Genomic DNA, 15571 nt, shown 5'->3' on the forward strand with positions numbered 1-15571 from the left:
AGCTTTGAAGTAGGGCTGCGTCTCGTCACGGATTTCTATAATCGATTTGATTCGATTTCAGTATCAGTACATATCTATATTTCTATCATGGTAGAAGCAAAACAGCCGAAGTAAGAGGGAATTTATGTTTATCAAATGTGAAGTGTAGTTTCGATCGTCTTTTGCTGCTGGTTCAGTGAATTTTGGTCGGAGAGTGACGAAACCTGCAGCAACAGAATCTGTGAGCTGTCGGCGTGTCTGTGCACGTGCCGTCGGGTGAACGATCCACGCTTTGTGTTTACATCTTTGTGAGGATCCGTTTACCTGCTCTTTAATCGTTTGCTGTTTTAGCTGTTTGGTGGTTGTTGAAATACTTCTGTCAGCTTTTACCTGAGATTGTGGCATTTCTGGCAAAATACATTTATATTTAAAAATTCAGGATTTAATGATTTGATATCACTTTATTTAAGCTAAAATCGATTTGAATCAGCGAAATCTATATTTTAAACCCACCCCGATTTTTAAGGCAATCCATATTGCTCATTTTGGTACCTTTTTAATATATGAACATTATATATCTTGATATAAATATGTATTGATATATATAATCTGGTCTTCTGTAATGGAAATACAAAGATTTACATTTTTGTTTAAGGACATTTGAGGATGACTTCGCTTGTCATTCATACAGCACTTCAGGACTTCAGGCTGGACACAGACGGCAGAGTCGATCCTGCTTCTGCTGTCAAAACCTTCCAACGAGCCACCGCTGGCACCAGATGAATAACCACCTCAATCAAGCGCACACAGTAATATACAAAATGACTGCGTGGGGGTAAAACCTGTGATTTATTTCCACGTGCAGACGCAGCTGTGAGAAATTACACTTTTTCCCAAACAGCTTTTATTTGGCGCTTTGTTTTTATGTTGTAGAAAATGGGTTGGCTCAAATCGGCGGATGAGGTCGTGATCAGCCAGTGGCACTGAGATGCAGTCACAGAAAACCTGATCAGCGCTTTCTTACGTAACGCCCAAAATCAAAAATGTAAATGAAAGCAGAGAGAGATGAAGCCAATGTCTTTGAAAAGGGTTGTTAACATTCAAAGCCTTTTGAGTGTTCAAACGGACAAAAAATTCTCCTCTCAGGGATAGAAAATGCATGCACGTTGTCTCGGTATGAAATCCAAACTTGGCTTTTTTTCCTTCTCTATCTCCTCCGTGCAGCCGGCGCTCTAGGTAAGCTGACTTTGACCTTGAAAGAGGAAGCTGCAGCGAGCGGGAGAACAGCTAATCGGCGGGTGCGAAGCTCTCGCTGTGTATGTGTGAACAGAGAAAATAAGACACAGTGCTATTGACAGTTTTATAACACTCTTAGCTCCATGCAAACTCTTCCCTGACACCCAAACACACACATTATCATTCACATGCATGCTCCTTCACTGGCCAGAACAGGCTAATCTGTTATTTACTGATGCCCCTGTTCATTTAACAGCAAGAAAGAAGACTAAATGACCTCTGCACAAAGGCAGCTGTCAATACAGCCATGATTGGAAAGCCAGAATTGGGTCTGCTTGGAGTCTTTTCAGCAGGGGGGGGGGAAAAAAGCCACGAGTCGATATGAGTATATTGTTTAGACAGTGAGAAGATGGGGCATGATGGTGTGAAGGTTTTAAGGGAAAGGCAGCAGTCAATACCGCAGCCTTCGACAGGAGGGACACAAAGGATGTGGGGCCAACAGGGGCCCAACGAGACTCTGAAGAGACCGAGGTGGATCGATGGAAGTTGTTTTGAGTCTGACAGAAAGATTCAGTGGTGAATAGTGACAAAGAAGATGGAGGGATAGGAGCTGGAAATGGTTCTTAAATGATAAAACACACAGCTGCATTAACCAAACAAAGACAGCACACCATTAGAGGCAGAGAAGTGGACAGCTGCCAACACAATGAACATACTGAAACCAGTGATCTTTCAAGCTTCATTGAAAAAATAACATGGATGTAAGTCCGAGGTCCGCAATCTCGACCAGAAGGAATCACAAGAGCGTTACTTCAGCCATCAAATTCTAGGATTTCTTTCATTTCAGTGAGAAAAAATCTGTGATTCATCAAAGGAAGAACGCAAAACACACAATTCATTTTTTGAATTGAATTGACTCATTTATAGGACATAACTAAAGACTAAGACTACAGATTTGCGGTTGGGTGGGGCACATGGGATTTTCTGGTTTTTAAATATTTCCTTAGGTCAAGCAGTCTCGACTTTGGACATGGCTGGAGACTTTTAAATCCCTCGGTAGCCCCGCCCTAAAGACTAGTAATAAATAACTAGTAAAATCATTTGAAAAATTAGCATCATGTTCTATTCACGAGGATTTGAAACTAGCGACTGAAACCATAAACATGTCAGGAAAGTGTTTACTCGAGTCAGAGATCAAGTTACAGGTGGGGTCATAGATTTCTATACATTATGATTTTTTGCAGGATTTGCCCCCTACTGGTCATTAAAAGAATGCAGTTTATTATATGCAAAGTTTTGTGTCCTCATTTGTCTTTAACATAAATCAGCACGTATCATAAATCCATCCACCAGACTACTTCCTACAGTAAGGATGAGATGCTCTCATAACCACAAGCCACCTCACAAAATGTCCTCAAAAGCCCCTGAAATGTTTTAGTACCTATTTAACTTTGTGCTTCTGGCAAGTGTGATAAATCCTCAGCTTCCTTCATCCAATCTCATTCCCTTATTGTCTCTTCTCTCTGTATAATTGTTGATCTGGATTTTATATTCTGTTCACAACATCCTCGCGCAAACATAATTAATAAGAGCAGATTAGCACCACTTGAGTTCAGGATGTTAAATTTCACAGCGTGTCGAGTCTTCCTAACCCCAGGAGTTCAGTATGAGCCGTCCTAATCCTCCCTCTGCTGCTGCGTCCATCCAGCTGCACCGCCACCACGTCACTGCAGCCGAGTTAAGATGAAACATGTTAGGCGCCGATCTCAGAGGTCAACTAATACAAACTCGGCACGCTAAACTAATCCATCCGGCCCTGCTGACTTTCCAGCGAGATAACACTTATAATAATGACACAAGCTAAGGCTTATCACAGCATGAGTGGAAGCTAATTAATAAAGTCATTATTGAACTTCAAAAACACTCCTGCATGTCAGTAACTCAGACTTTCATTACACTGAGGCAGAAATCTGAGGGTTGAACAATTTAAAGTCCTGTAAAGAAAACGATTAATTTGTCTTTTGGCGAGATAATATGTGATAAAAACAACGCCTGTTGGCCACAGGCTTGATCACTGAGACACTTAATGAGGCAGTAAAATAAAACCAAAAACAAGTTTGATCCAGATTACCATCATTTTGTAGCTTGCAACTTTACGCAAAAATTATTTTGTAGAGCTACAAAATAACTTCTTGATTATTTTCTATTGAGGAGTTTTGGTTTGGTTTATTAAAACCTCTTCATCACCATGTTTTTGCAGTCTTCATGATGTGTGCTGCAGGTCTTTTTGATGTTCTTCAGTTTGTTGTGTTTGTTAGTTTGCTTTGTGCTTGTCTTTCAGTTTCTGTTACAATGTTCCTTTCCTGTCTCCTCTCTGTTCCCCGTGTGTAGTTAAGTTTCTGTCAGTGATGTTCCCTTCCTGAGTTCTTCCTATTTTATTTTGGTAGTCTTCTGTCTCGTGGACATGGTATTTACTTTCTCCCGTCTCCTTTCCCTGATTGGTCCCAGCTGTGTTCCCTGGTGTTTTTACCTCCCTAATCACCTTGTGTGTCTTGATAACGCTTGTTTCCCATAGTTCCTGTTTCCTGTGCGCACCGCTCCCAGCATCTCTCTATGATGTTTATTCCTGGACTTTGTTTTTGCTACTTAGTGAAGGTGAAGTTACCATGGTTACTTCACCTTCAATAAAAAGGTTGTTTTTAGTTGATACCATCTTGCCCGTGAGTCTGCATTTTGAATCATCTCCTGATTCACTAATCTGACAACATGTCTTCAAATATTGTGAAACCCAAACAAATTTAGCTTAATGATAAAAGAAACGTAAAAAAGTATCAAACATTTGACTCTCATTATAAATTGTGGCAAAACAATTGCTACATTATCTTTTATTAACTTTTGACTAAATAACTGATTGACAGTCACTGTCGCTCTGTTTTGTGTTTCGGTGGTTAGAGAGTGAAAGCTGGAGCGATGTGTTTGCATATATATACAAAAAGATCCTATAAAATCATTTAAATGCCAAGTTCAGTGACTCGCTGATGGCAGCTGAATGATGAGGACCTGCACCGCTGCACCCACCCAGTCTTCTAACAGGGAAATGAAAGACTAAACTTTCAAAATAAGAGCACAGGGAATATTCACTTGTAATTTACTGGCCTTAGTGTAACACTCAGCTGAATCTAAAATAAAGCTAGTGGTTTAAATTCAAATCAAGAGTCACTGACATTTTCTTGAATAAACTGGGAAATCTGTGCAGTTTTTTCTTACTACCGCTCAGTATGTCTGATGTACCTCTAACTCATGGTTTCTTAGAAATCCCAAGAAGCTTGTTAATCAAAGAAATGTTTTTCTTATAAGCAGTGGATCAAGCTAAAAACATAATGTGATAAACATGTTATAGTATTGCTCCAGAGTTACTGAAGGGGGATAAGTGATTAGTGCAACCATGACCTATTGACAGAAGTGAATGGAAAAGCTTTCATGGCCTGCTGAGTCTATGAAATATCAGAGGTTTTATTGAAAAGTCATTAAACTGTAATCAATTACTGCAAAGCATAGCATCAGCCTCTGAATCCAGCTTACAGCAGCCTCTTTAAAACTATCGACCTCCGACACAGAAAAAGCTCGCTGGTTCGGTGGCAGCGAGCAGAGCGACAGCTGAACCGTGCCGGGTGGGGGAGCTGGGAAATGCACCCTGAGCTACACAACAACAGCCAGTCAGTGCAGCCTACAGCCAGCTGCACAGCTTTAGTCAGCTACACAGCCACACAGAGGCACGAGCATTCAGCAGCTCACGAGGTCGAGCCTGTGACGGCTGGTGGTTCAATCCCTGGCAATAAGTACCAGGCCATTTACACCAGTGGGAAGATAAGGCCTCACACGAGATCACATGAATCTCACTGAGCATGCTCAGAGAGCTTTAATGCTGCAGCACTTAGAATTCCCAAGAAGTCTGTGAGCTACTATAAGTGACAAATTTAAGAAAACGAAATCTTTGACTCTTCAGTGAGGCTCTGTTACGCTGTGGGTTGGGTCCACTACGGTCACTGCAACATCAGTACAGTCATGTTCTGAGTGCCAGCCTGTATCCTAACACCTTCTTTAGGGGACTGTGGACCCATGGAAAGCATAACATAAAGTCAATGGAGCTCATTTCATCCACGTTTTGACAGACAACACAAAAGGCCAATGATAATGAGAACAGCGCCATGCTGAACCAATCGTGTGGTTGGAATAAAATCTCAGGAGTAAAAGAAAAAAACCTTATGCCTGAAAAAAATTTGTGATTTTATTTATACGGTTATATTTATCGATATCGACTGATACTAAAAACATTTTGCAATAAGAGTTTTTTCCATATCGACCAGCCGTAGGTTCATCCCTCCAGTAGAATTCCAGAGACGCATGCAGACCATACGCTGCATCCAGCGACTGGACTTTTTAAACATCTGGCTGTTATTCTCCTACTGTTGCCTTTGAACAAACCAAATAAAGATGACCTTGTTTTATTTCAGTGTCTCTAATGCATTTGCAGTCATTTATGACTACATTTATACTACATTTATTTTTAGAACCATTTTCACACATGCACCCGAAATCTGCCAAACATTACCGAAAGGCGTGGATGTCTAGCTAGTCTTTAACCCGCCAGCTCTCTAGCACAAAGATACTAGATTGCACCAGTATGGGAATGGTAAAGCTAATATTCCAGTGCTGCTATCGAGTGGGTGACATGTAAGCAGGTAGCTCCCTCACCTAAACCAGTATTTCCAGTAATTCCTGGGGTAATGTCACTCTTTCCAGGATGCATATCTATGTCAAATCCGAACAATAATCCCTTCTAAGTTGGGCAAAGCCTCACCTATGATCAAATATACATGCAAGTCTCTGTTTATAATTTAGATGTATTCTGCTAACAAACGGTCAAAGAAGCTCACCGAAGAATTACCCGAGAAAGATAATTCAAAGAGCTCTAAAGCATTCAAACACTGAATGGTATCATCACCATAAAATGCCAAAGATTCAAAGCATTTAAGTTAAAGTCAAATCTAAAACTGTGAAAATTACACACACATATATATATATATACCTGTCCAAGCTAAGGAGTCCAAACCACACACACACAGTTAGTGAATTCATAATGATGGACAAAAGCAGGTCCGCACCATCGGCAACAAAAAGCCAATTTAATGATCGACTAACTGTTTAGCTCAGTTTTGATTATACAAGAGAACAAAATGTGAAATTAAAAAGAGCTCAAGCAACAACAAAAATACGTAATGATGCTTATAAAGCCTGAAATACCCGAATCTGACAAAGAAGATAAAAAACAGTTTAACATTAATCCTCTTTACAATACTGAGAACTGCTGAGCTGAGAGCTAACAAACTGTGCCACATTGTACTTTAAAGTGCAAATCATCACCTTATTTCAAATATAGTGGTTTCCCTTCAACTGCTGAACACAGAAAAACTTTAAGAAGCTGCAGAGTTTGTGTACGATACGTCCTTGACAGCTGAATGTGCCTAACAGCACGATAGTCATCGACAGTAACGAATCCAGCTGCAGTCAGTGAAGCAGCACTTCTGCTGTTTGCTGATGTTCTGACCTGAGTTTTTACTCTTTTCTGTGGTAGCTTTGAGTTATAGCAGAAAACTTGACCTCTGACCTTGAGGTTGAGGTCACTTAGTTTCAAACTTGTCCGAGATGTTTAGTAGTTGAACCTGGGATATCAATTTGAAGCTCCTATGTCGCCTCATTCTCGAGTTATCTCATTGACAAACTTGGCTTTCCACACCACCCGCTCATCAGCTCACCAGCAGAGTAACAACAATACCCCAGCAGCCTTTTTCAGCCGATGGGTAACAAATATGACTCCTCAGCCGAAGTCATAAAAGGTAACAATAAGCCTACAGGCTACAGATTTGATGACTTTCTTTCCAGCATCACAGCTCAAGCTGAAATAAACTGTGAGTGAAGCTTTCAGAGCCCCCTCCCCCCGCGGCTTATAACAAGACAATATTGTGATTTTTAGCAAAAAATTACTGGAAAAACTGTTTTATCCTAATCATCTTGTTTTCATTATCGGAAGCCAAAATCTTAATTAAAATTAAAATCCAATTAATCTCCCTGCCCTACTGCAGGGGGTATGTTCAGTTTTCATCTCTGAGTCAGACTCCATAAACTGTCTAAGCAAGTTTTACTGGGAGCTGCAGGGAGTCCCATGTTTCCCCAAATCTTTCCAACAGAGGTGAAGACAGAAAAGTGAGCACAGAGCCACAGTGGACACATTATAAATGAACCTGAATTACCCTTCCAGACCAGCCGACTCTACTCAGACCAGAGACACGCTGTGTGTATGCGCTTTGATCTGTAGCGTTGGGCTTCATGTTGTGTGTTTGTTTCTGCATAACCCTAAAATAATGCATTTCAAGACCAAGTATAAGAGCTCTTCATCGTGTTGCCCGTCACATGTTCGTCTACGCTCCTTTCAAGTATTACAAGTCACTCTGGGAAATCTGCCAGACATGAAAGAGCTGACGGCTGATTTATAAAATATATTTCGTAGCTAATTGCTGATGTGAGGAGCTAATTCTGAAATGAGATGTGCACAGCACTCGAGAGCATTTCACATTCATCTTAAAAGAAATACGTCAAGTCAAAAGAAAACACATCTGAGAGCCTGTGTGGCGTTTTCATCAGACCGAAGACTCATAATCACAGGCAGTTAAACTCACTGAATAATCCACCTCAGGTGAGAGCGTCTACCAGCGCACACACAACCATCTGCAGCATCTCCCTACAGAGTGTTTTTGCTTCTTTGCTGTTTGTTGCTGCTTCTCACTAAACACTTCGAGAAAACACACGTTTTTTTTTTTTTACAAAGGAACCTATTGTGAAGGCTAAAAGCAGGACGCTGGGTGAGGACATTACTGAGGATTTCAGTGTCACACACTGAATCTTTGTGCACTGATTTGTGCCTTCTGCTTCTTTTGTTGACATTTTGAAGGTAAATTGATTTTACATTGAAGAAAACACAAAATGTTAAGATTTCTGCTCATGTTCACTTAAACATGATAACACATTACATGAAATTTCCAAAAGCTACGAAAAATATATTCAATACAGCATCTTTCAGACTTTTAAACAGCTGATTCCTAAAATAAAGCGTTATTATGATGGCCAGATTAGTCAAACCAATGCTATAAAAACAAAAATCATATTATTTGCAGTATGGCAACATGACTCCTTGACTGACACAAAGGTTTCTAAGAACAACAAGTATGTAAATTATGCCGTTCTTACTTTATGACAGTTCTCCATAAAAATGATTCCCATTTACAAATCCAAAGCGAGAGACTTTAAGCTCTGCGTTCTGCTTTTCCTGGTTTTCTGTCATATATAAACTGTTCCAATGATGGATATTAAACCAAGTTTCAAATAACGAGGAAAATGAATCAAAGTGAGCAAAAAAAGAAGCTCAGGATTCAGACTTTTTTTTTTTTACTCTTGCCTCGGTATGATGTCATACTGAATGGATGTCCCTAATATGATGGGAGCCAATCAGAAATGTTGATATAGCGGGAGGGTGACGTCCACGAATGGACAAAATGGGACCTAGAAACGAGCAGAGCAGGTCGTCTGTAAACCGAAACCAACAGTTCAGGGACGTCTGCAGGATGTGGAAGAAAACCTCTGACCAACCCAACAATTTATCTCAGCGCTCACACGACAATCCTCAGACTCTGTTAGCACCAAACAAACCACGTTGTCAGAATTCAACTGATGAATAACGACGCTGACTTGAACTTTCACTCGTGACAGCAAACAGGAAGAAAACAAAGCACAAATGGACTGCATTTAAAAGCTTTTTTTTACTGAACACACAAAGTGCTGCAATACAAACCACATTCACTTCTTCACACTGCATTTATTATAGTAGAAACACAGCACATTATCGTAGAGAGGCACCAGTGATGTTAGGGCCAGTTTCTGAATGAAATCATTGGCTTTCTGATTAATGGAAAACACTCTCGATACCTCCTGAGCTTTTCAACGAGATAAAAGAAAAAAAGGGAGTCAAATACTTTAGTGTGCAAACCATGCAGTGAAAGGTTTAACTTGCAATTATATCATTTCAGCACATTACTGTGGATTACTGCAGGGTTAGCACTTGGTCGCCAGTACCAGGACACACTCACTGACTGCTTTGCATCAATTCATAAAATCCCTAAACTTAAAAAAGAAAGTTATCCCTTTGCCTGCATAAACCTCAAAATAACAATTTAATCCTGCCAAAGAGGTTCAAGAAGCTTCAGTGGTTCAGATTATCTGTCTGACTGTTAGCAGGATTACCAAACGTTATGGGCAGATTTCTGTACATTTTTCACCAAAATTACGATTGATTTCATTTGGGAGTCAAACTGGATATGGAGCCTGGACATTTTGGAACGATTCTTTACTGCAGCAACGTGGACCCAGCTTTGATATTTGAAGGTTTTTGACTGTATAGGTCACAACAAACAAATAAGTAACTGATTTGAAATTTCCAAAAGCAGAACAGGAGGCAGGCTCCGCTCCTGCGGAAGCAGCTTCCTGTTTGGGTTCAGAAGACACCCTGTCTACTTTTAAGATCCAAACTTTTAATTCAATTCAATTAAATTGGTTCAACTTTATTTCTAACACGACAAAATCACAACAACATTCGCCTCAAGATACTTTATATTGTAAGGTAAAGACCCTGCAATATTAGAAAGAAAATCCCAACAATCAGTCAGCCCCCTATGAGCAAGCAGTTGGGAAAAAGTGGGAAAAAATAATTCCCTTTTAAGAGGAAGGAACCTCCAACAGAACAGAGGCACCTATTTTTACCTGCCTATGATTAATAGTTCTGTTTATTGTTTGTCGTTTCTTCATCGACCCCCTACATGTAACAGCAAATAGCTAAAACAGAGTTCTTCCTCCCCAGTGTCCATGTTCATATTGTTAGTGTTGTCTGTCTTAGATTGTAGAGTCTTTACCTTATAAACACAAACTGAACTGAAATAGAATTTAAGTTTCAGTCTGTAAACCGAGAGCCGTGTAAAGCAAAGATTCCACAAAACGAGCTGAGAAATCAAATAGTTGAGCTGTAACATCTCCCTCCTCGAGGGAAAGTTCAACGACAGGCCACTAATGGATTACAGCAACATGCCGCTCCCTCTCTCGCCATCAATCAGATACTAAGTAGCAACAAAACTGCTCAGAATCGTGTTCTGCTTCATTAGCTTGCGTTGTTTACTTCCACATCTGATGATCAGCTCTTCAGTCGATGTTGACAGACTGCTGCGGTTATTTGAAGCTTTCTGAGAGCTCTGTGTTCATTTCTTGGTGCTTTCAGGGACTCAGACATATATGATGATGGTGCCATAAGACAGTCTGACAATCAAAGGCAAGCACATTTAGAAATATCACCCTCTCGGCTGTTCACCTGCACACTTTCATATGAAGCATCTGACTCTAAAAGACCTCCTGGAATTTGATGCATTTTTACCAAAAAAGATTGAAATTATTGTTTTCACCAGCAGGGGGCGCTAAACCTGTGTGGAGCTCAGCTGCATTTCAGGCCCTCCTTTGTGTGTGTGTGTGTGTCTGTGTGTGTTGGACAGCTCCTGGTGCTGAAACCTGCAGCACTCTGAGGCAGTCACACCAGGCTGCTGTCACAAACTGACGCATTTCATTATTAAAACACGAAAAAATCAAACCACCTGAGCCAGAGTCGGGGAAGCACAGGCGACACGAAACATCTCAGGTAAATTCACACCTGGTCGTGGAGTCTACGACTGTAATTGTGCGCTCTAAAAGACGGGGAAAACACACGTGCCAGCTGCACATAAACCGACTGTAGGTTTGGAAAGTGAAACATCATCACACAGCTGAGAGTTCCGGTAAATATCAGCGCTCCGTAAAAAGATAAAGTTTCAGGGAGGAGAAAGAGGAAGATAAAGCAGCTGCTTCGGGCAAACGAAAGAAGACAGAGCAGAGGAATGGAGGAGACGTGAAAGCAGGGTATGTCGAAGGCTCACCTGGTTGCTGGAGAGCTGCACATTCTTGGAGATGAGCAGCTGGACCAGGATGTGAAGCCCCGAGGTGAACAGGCCGGCCAGGATGGCCCAGGTGAGCGGCAGCGGCAGCATGCTGTAGGTGGCGAACAGAGTGAAGAGAACGTACCCCACCCCGTCGCCCAGCAGCCCGTAGCCCAGCCCTGCCGCCAGGATCTGCGTGGCCATTGCCACCCAGGTGACCACGCCGCTGTACTGCAGGTAGCTGTGCGACGTGGTGTCCTTTCGCACCACCACTAAGGCACAAATAACAACTTCGATGCCCGTGAAGAAGCCCAGGAGCGTCCCCTTGATGGGGTCCATGGGGATGGAGGCCAGGGTGAGGTGCAGCACCAGCAGGGTGAGCTTGGTCACCACGTCCAGGATGTTCATCACCACCACCGACTTGCGCCTTTGGCCCAGGAAGTAGCGCTGGTACAGCCGCTCCAGGTCGCGGGACTTGAAGGAGTTGCGCAGCGTGGGGAAGATCACGCCCCGATACGTGTAGCCCCAGTTCAGGAAGAAGTCTGAGTTGCTCGGCGCGCAGTCGATCTGCAGGAAGCCCAGGTCGCTGCTGGCGCGCTCCGGGAACACTTTGGTCCCGCCGTTGTTGTGCCGGTCTCCCACCGACGTCCGCCCTGCCGACTGCTTCCGCGCCCCTTGGCTCGGGTCGTAGGGCTCGTCCGGTCCGATGCCCTTCACCCCTCCCCCGCCCTGCTCGTGGATGAAGCGCTGCTCGGTGATGTGCCGCACCGCGTTCTGCCACAGCAGCCGTTTGGGTCGCGCGCTGCCGCTGCTGTTGCTGTTGTTGCTGCTGCTCGGGGTCTTGTTGATGGTGTACAGCTCCTCGCTCGCGCTGGAGCACCGGACCTCTGACAGCTCCATGGCAGCTGCCACCGCGCGCGCTGGTCCCGTTTGTCTGTGTGTGTCTTCGCCGCACTGATTACAGGCTCGTAACCCACCCTTCCCGCGCGTTAAGGAGCTCGGCGATTTTGGGGGAGACAACGTCCTCTCGTGCGCACTGAACTGGGGGCGCGTGCTTCTCTCTTGGGTTGGAGGTCATTGTCGCGCGAACGATTCCAAAAACGAAAAAAACCCGCACAGAAATCCTACTGGAAAGGAAAAACATCTCCAAGATGAACCGCGCGCATCGTCAGAAGCGTCTCAAAACAACAATAACAACAACAAAACAACAACAATCACCGGGTGGCGTGTCCAAGCTCGAGCCACCAACCGTCCGCACCATCGGGGTGCCGCGGCAATCCAGGAGCGGGAAAAACGAGGCGGGGACACGAGGAGTGCACGCGGCACAGAGACCAGATTTCCAAATGGCTCGTGCGTCGTTGGCACAGCTCGGTCCGCTTTACCGTGCCATGGCTGTCCTATCTGCGCCTGCAGCACGAATATTCACATTAATTCCAGTCTTCTGTCTTCGACACATACACACACACACGCGAGCACACAGATCCAGACAGCGGTGAGGTCAGCAACTCAGAGAGGAGCAAAAAAAAACACGAAAAAACATCCAAAAATCTTGTTCTCTTAGAAACTCGGCGACGACTCAGAAATATCAACTTGTTGTTGCGCGCGAGGCTCCAGATTAAAGTCGAGAGCGCGAGCCACTCAACCCTCCTCAGGCCTCCCCATCGAAACGGGGGAGGGGGGGGGGGATGCAACACCTGGCTGTGAGATCTGAGAGAGCCGCCCTCGGTCACAATCCTACCCGCTTCTCTCTGAGAGGACGGCGCGCGAGACGGAGAGCGTCTCCATGGGAAGCGTCCAGTAAATAATGCCTTCTGCCTCCGCGTGCTGTGCGCGCGAGGCTGACAGAGAGCGAAGCCTCCTTCCTCCTCCTCCTCCAGTTCCTCGTCCTCCCGCGAGCCGTCTCTCTCCGCGTGAGACCTCCCGGGTTTGGCTCTTTCTCCTTCTCCTCCTCTTACTCCTCCTACAGTGTTTTTTTTTAAAAGGGCGTGCAGTAGCACCCGCGTGGAGTTGATTTGCAGAGAGCGGGAGACTGGTCAGCGAGTGGCACCGGGGGGCGAGCGTGTCAGCTACGCTCCGGTTTGACGTCACACCTCCGCGCGCGCGCGTGTGTGTGCGCTCCCCTCGTCTTAACCGTCCCTATCATCCCACGCTCTTCTCCTCCTTTGTCTTTTTTCCTTTCTCTCCCCTCCATTGTCTGCCCCCTCCTTTTACTCTCTCTCTTCTCAGCTGCCCAAATTTGGGATTAAACGGTGTCGCTTAAGCACAGCCTACACACTGTTTATGATTTCCCTGGGCTGCTCTGTAGCTTCCTATTATCCTCTGTCATATTTACATACTGCTGCAGTGGAGGAGGCTCGTTTTAGTCCAAGCCTCAACCTCCAGGGCTGTAAAACGAAGCCAGTGCAGAAGTGGGCTGCAGTTCCTCTTACGGCCACATGAGGCTGGATCCCAAAGTGAGTCGATCCCCACTGACTCCCATGTTAAAATACCCATTGTTACAGCTAAAGTAACCATATTTACAGCAGGCTACAAAATACACTGTAGTACGTGTAACTAAGTTCACCCTTTATAACAACCGAACGGGGCTAGAATCTGTTTAAAACTCACTCATTTGGATTCAGGAGTTAGGGAGTATCTTTCGTCACCTCCACTAACTGAAGCCACTGACCGTAGTTTCTTGGGCATTTTTAGTGCAGCTATCTGTCAAATATTACAGCGTGCTGTCTTGATCCATGCTCAATCATCCAGGTAAGGAAATCCCAAAAACTTGATTGTTTTCATCTGGACGTAGTGTTTTCCGGGGGAGGAACGTTTCTTCATAATCAACGTTGACTTTTCTTCGTCTCAGATGACTGCAGGTTTCCCCGACTCTTTAAACAGGACTGAAACTAGCACCACTGGCACAGACCTCACATCCTCAATGGTTGATCATTGAGCCTGCTATGTGGCACAGACAAAACAGACAAGAGTTGGTAGATTTAAATGATTTACTGAAAGAAACATGAATGTGAATTGGCTGTAGCTCAGGAGGTAGAGCAGGTCATCTACTGATCGGAAGGTTGGTGGTTTGATGCCTGGCTCCCCCAGTCTGGACAAATATCCTTGGGCAAGATACCTGCCCGAACATGAGACAAGGATAATGGTGGTGCAGAGGCAAGTGATGTTTTAACTGCCATAAATGTCAGTATGCTTAATTTATTGTGTTTATGTATTTTATTTATTTCCTTTATTTATTGTTGTTCCTTTTGGGGTAGGAACTAAGTTACATTCTGTGTTGTGCACAGGCCCCTTAAAGTGATGCAAAGGGCAGTCAAGAAAGCATGTGCAAAGAAGCTAAGTCACAAATCCATCTTTGAATGAAGAACCGTGGTGTCGTGTATTACCTGGAGGGAATGACAGGCGTAAATAAAAAAATTAATCTTCAGTGCCCGTTTGCAAACACCAGGATACACAAAGTCCAAGGAACTTCACAGGATGAAACAAACTTGAGTACAAGAAACTTAAGGAAGCCTAAACAGGGAACTCGACAAAGGGAAAGACAAAAATAAACTACGTAGCAGGGAGTGATTACACAGTTACACACTGGTGTGAACCAGGCACTGACAAAAGAGCAAGGACACACACAGGAAGTAAAGACAAACAAGGAAAGCAGCCACAAAATACTCTAGAACCAAATAAGAACCTGGAGCCATGACAAACATGGGCTCTTCTAATCTGGTAATTTACCTCTCCTGCGCTCTGCCTCAGGTCCATAACTCGTCCCATGTTACCTGGCAGACTCACCTGGCCTCCAGCCTCTGCTGAAACCAGACTCCAGTCTGCAATGATCAAACTCCTGTCTGTGCATCATAATAAACCTTTTTAACTAAGTTCCTATCACTGCCACTTGCAGACCTCTCCGTCATACCACATGACCTTCATCATCAGAGTCTGCATGAGTGAAACTGACATAAAGCTTATGAAATAACACAAAGAGCCCTAAAATCCCATTAAACTCACCATTCAGCTGTGACTCCTCATCGCTTTCTGATCACTAAAGTACTTCTGATCTTGATGGTGTCTCCTGAACTATGGTCAGAGTTCCTTCAGCTCTACTGAACCTGGCTTCATTTATGAAGCTTGAAATGTTTTTTGAGGATTTACAGTACAATTATCTGACAAATACATGGCTTGCTTGTACGGTTAATATACCACAACCCTGTGGAAGAAGTCTGTGGATCAGTTTTAGTGAGTGAAATTCCCGCATGTTGTTATTCTGTCACTTACCTGTCACTTGGCAGGTATCTGCCAAG

The 15571-nt window shown here is 43.7% G+C and overlaps 1 protein-coding gene across 2 annotated transcripts in view; it reads right to left on the minus strand.

Moving 5' to 3' along the window:
* adcy8 (adenylate cyclase 8 (brain)) overlaps positions 1-13693 on the minus strand; it is a 124855-nt gene extending 111162 nt beyond the window's left edge. The window contains exon 1 of one of the 2 annotated variants that reach the window (XM_040049308.1): positions 11280-13693. In XM_040049308.1, the coding sequence (XP_039905242.1) occupies positions 11280-12179 (900 nt within the window). In that variant the 5' untranslated portion in view covers positions 12180-13693. The remainder of the gene's footprint in view (positions 1-11279) is intronic. The other variant, XM_040049309.1, reaches the window with a different exon arrangement.
* Positions 13694-15571: the final 1878 nt, after the last annotated feature.

This window comes from Simochromis diagramma, unplaced genomic scaffold (assembly GCF_900408965.1).
Source record: "Simochromis diagramma unplaced genomic scaffold, fSimDia1.1 OVJJ01000355.1, whole genome shotgun sequence".
Classification (NCBI taxonomy): Eukaryota; Metazoa; Chordata; class Actinopteri; order Cichliformes; family Cichlidae; genus Simochromis; species Simochromis diagramma.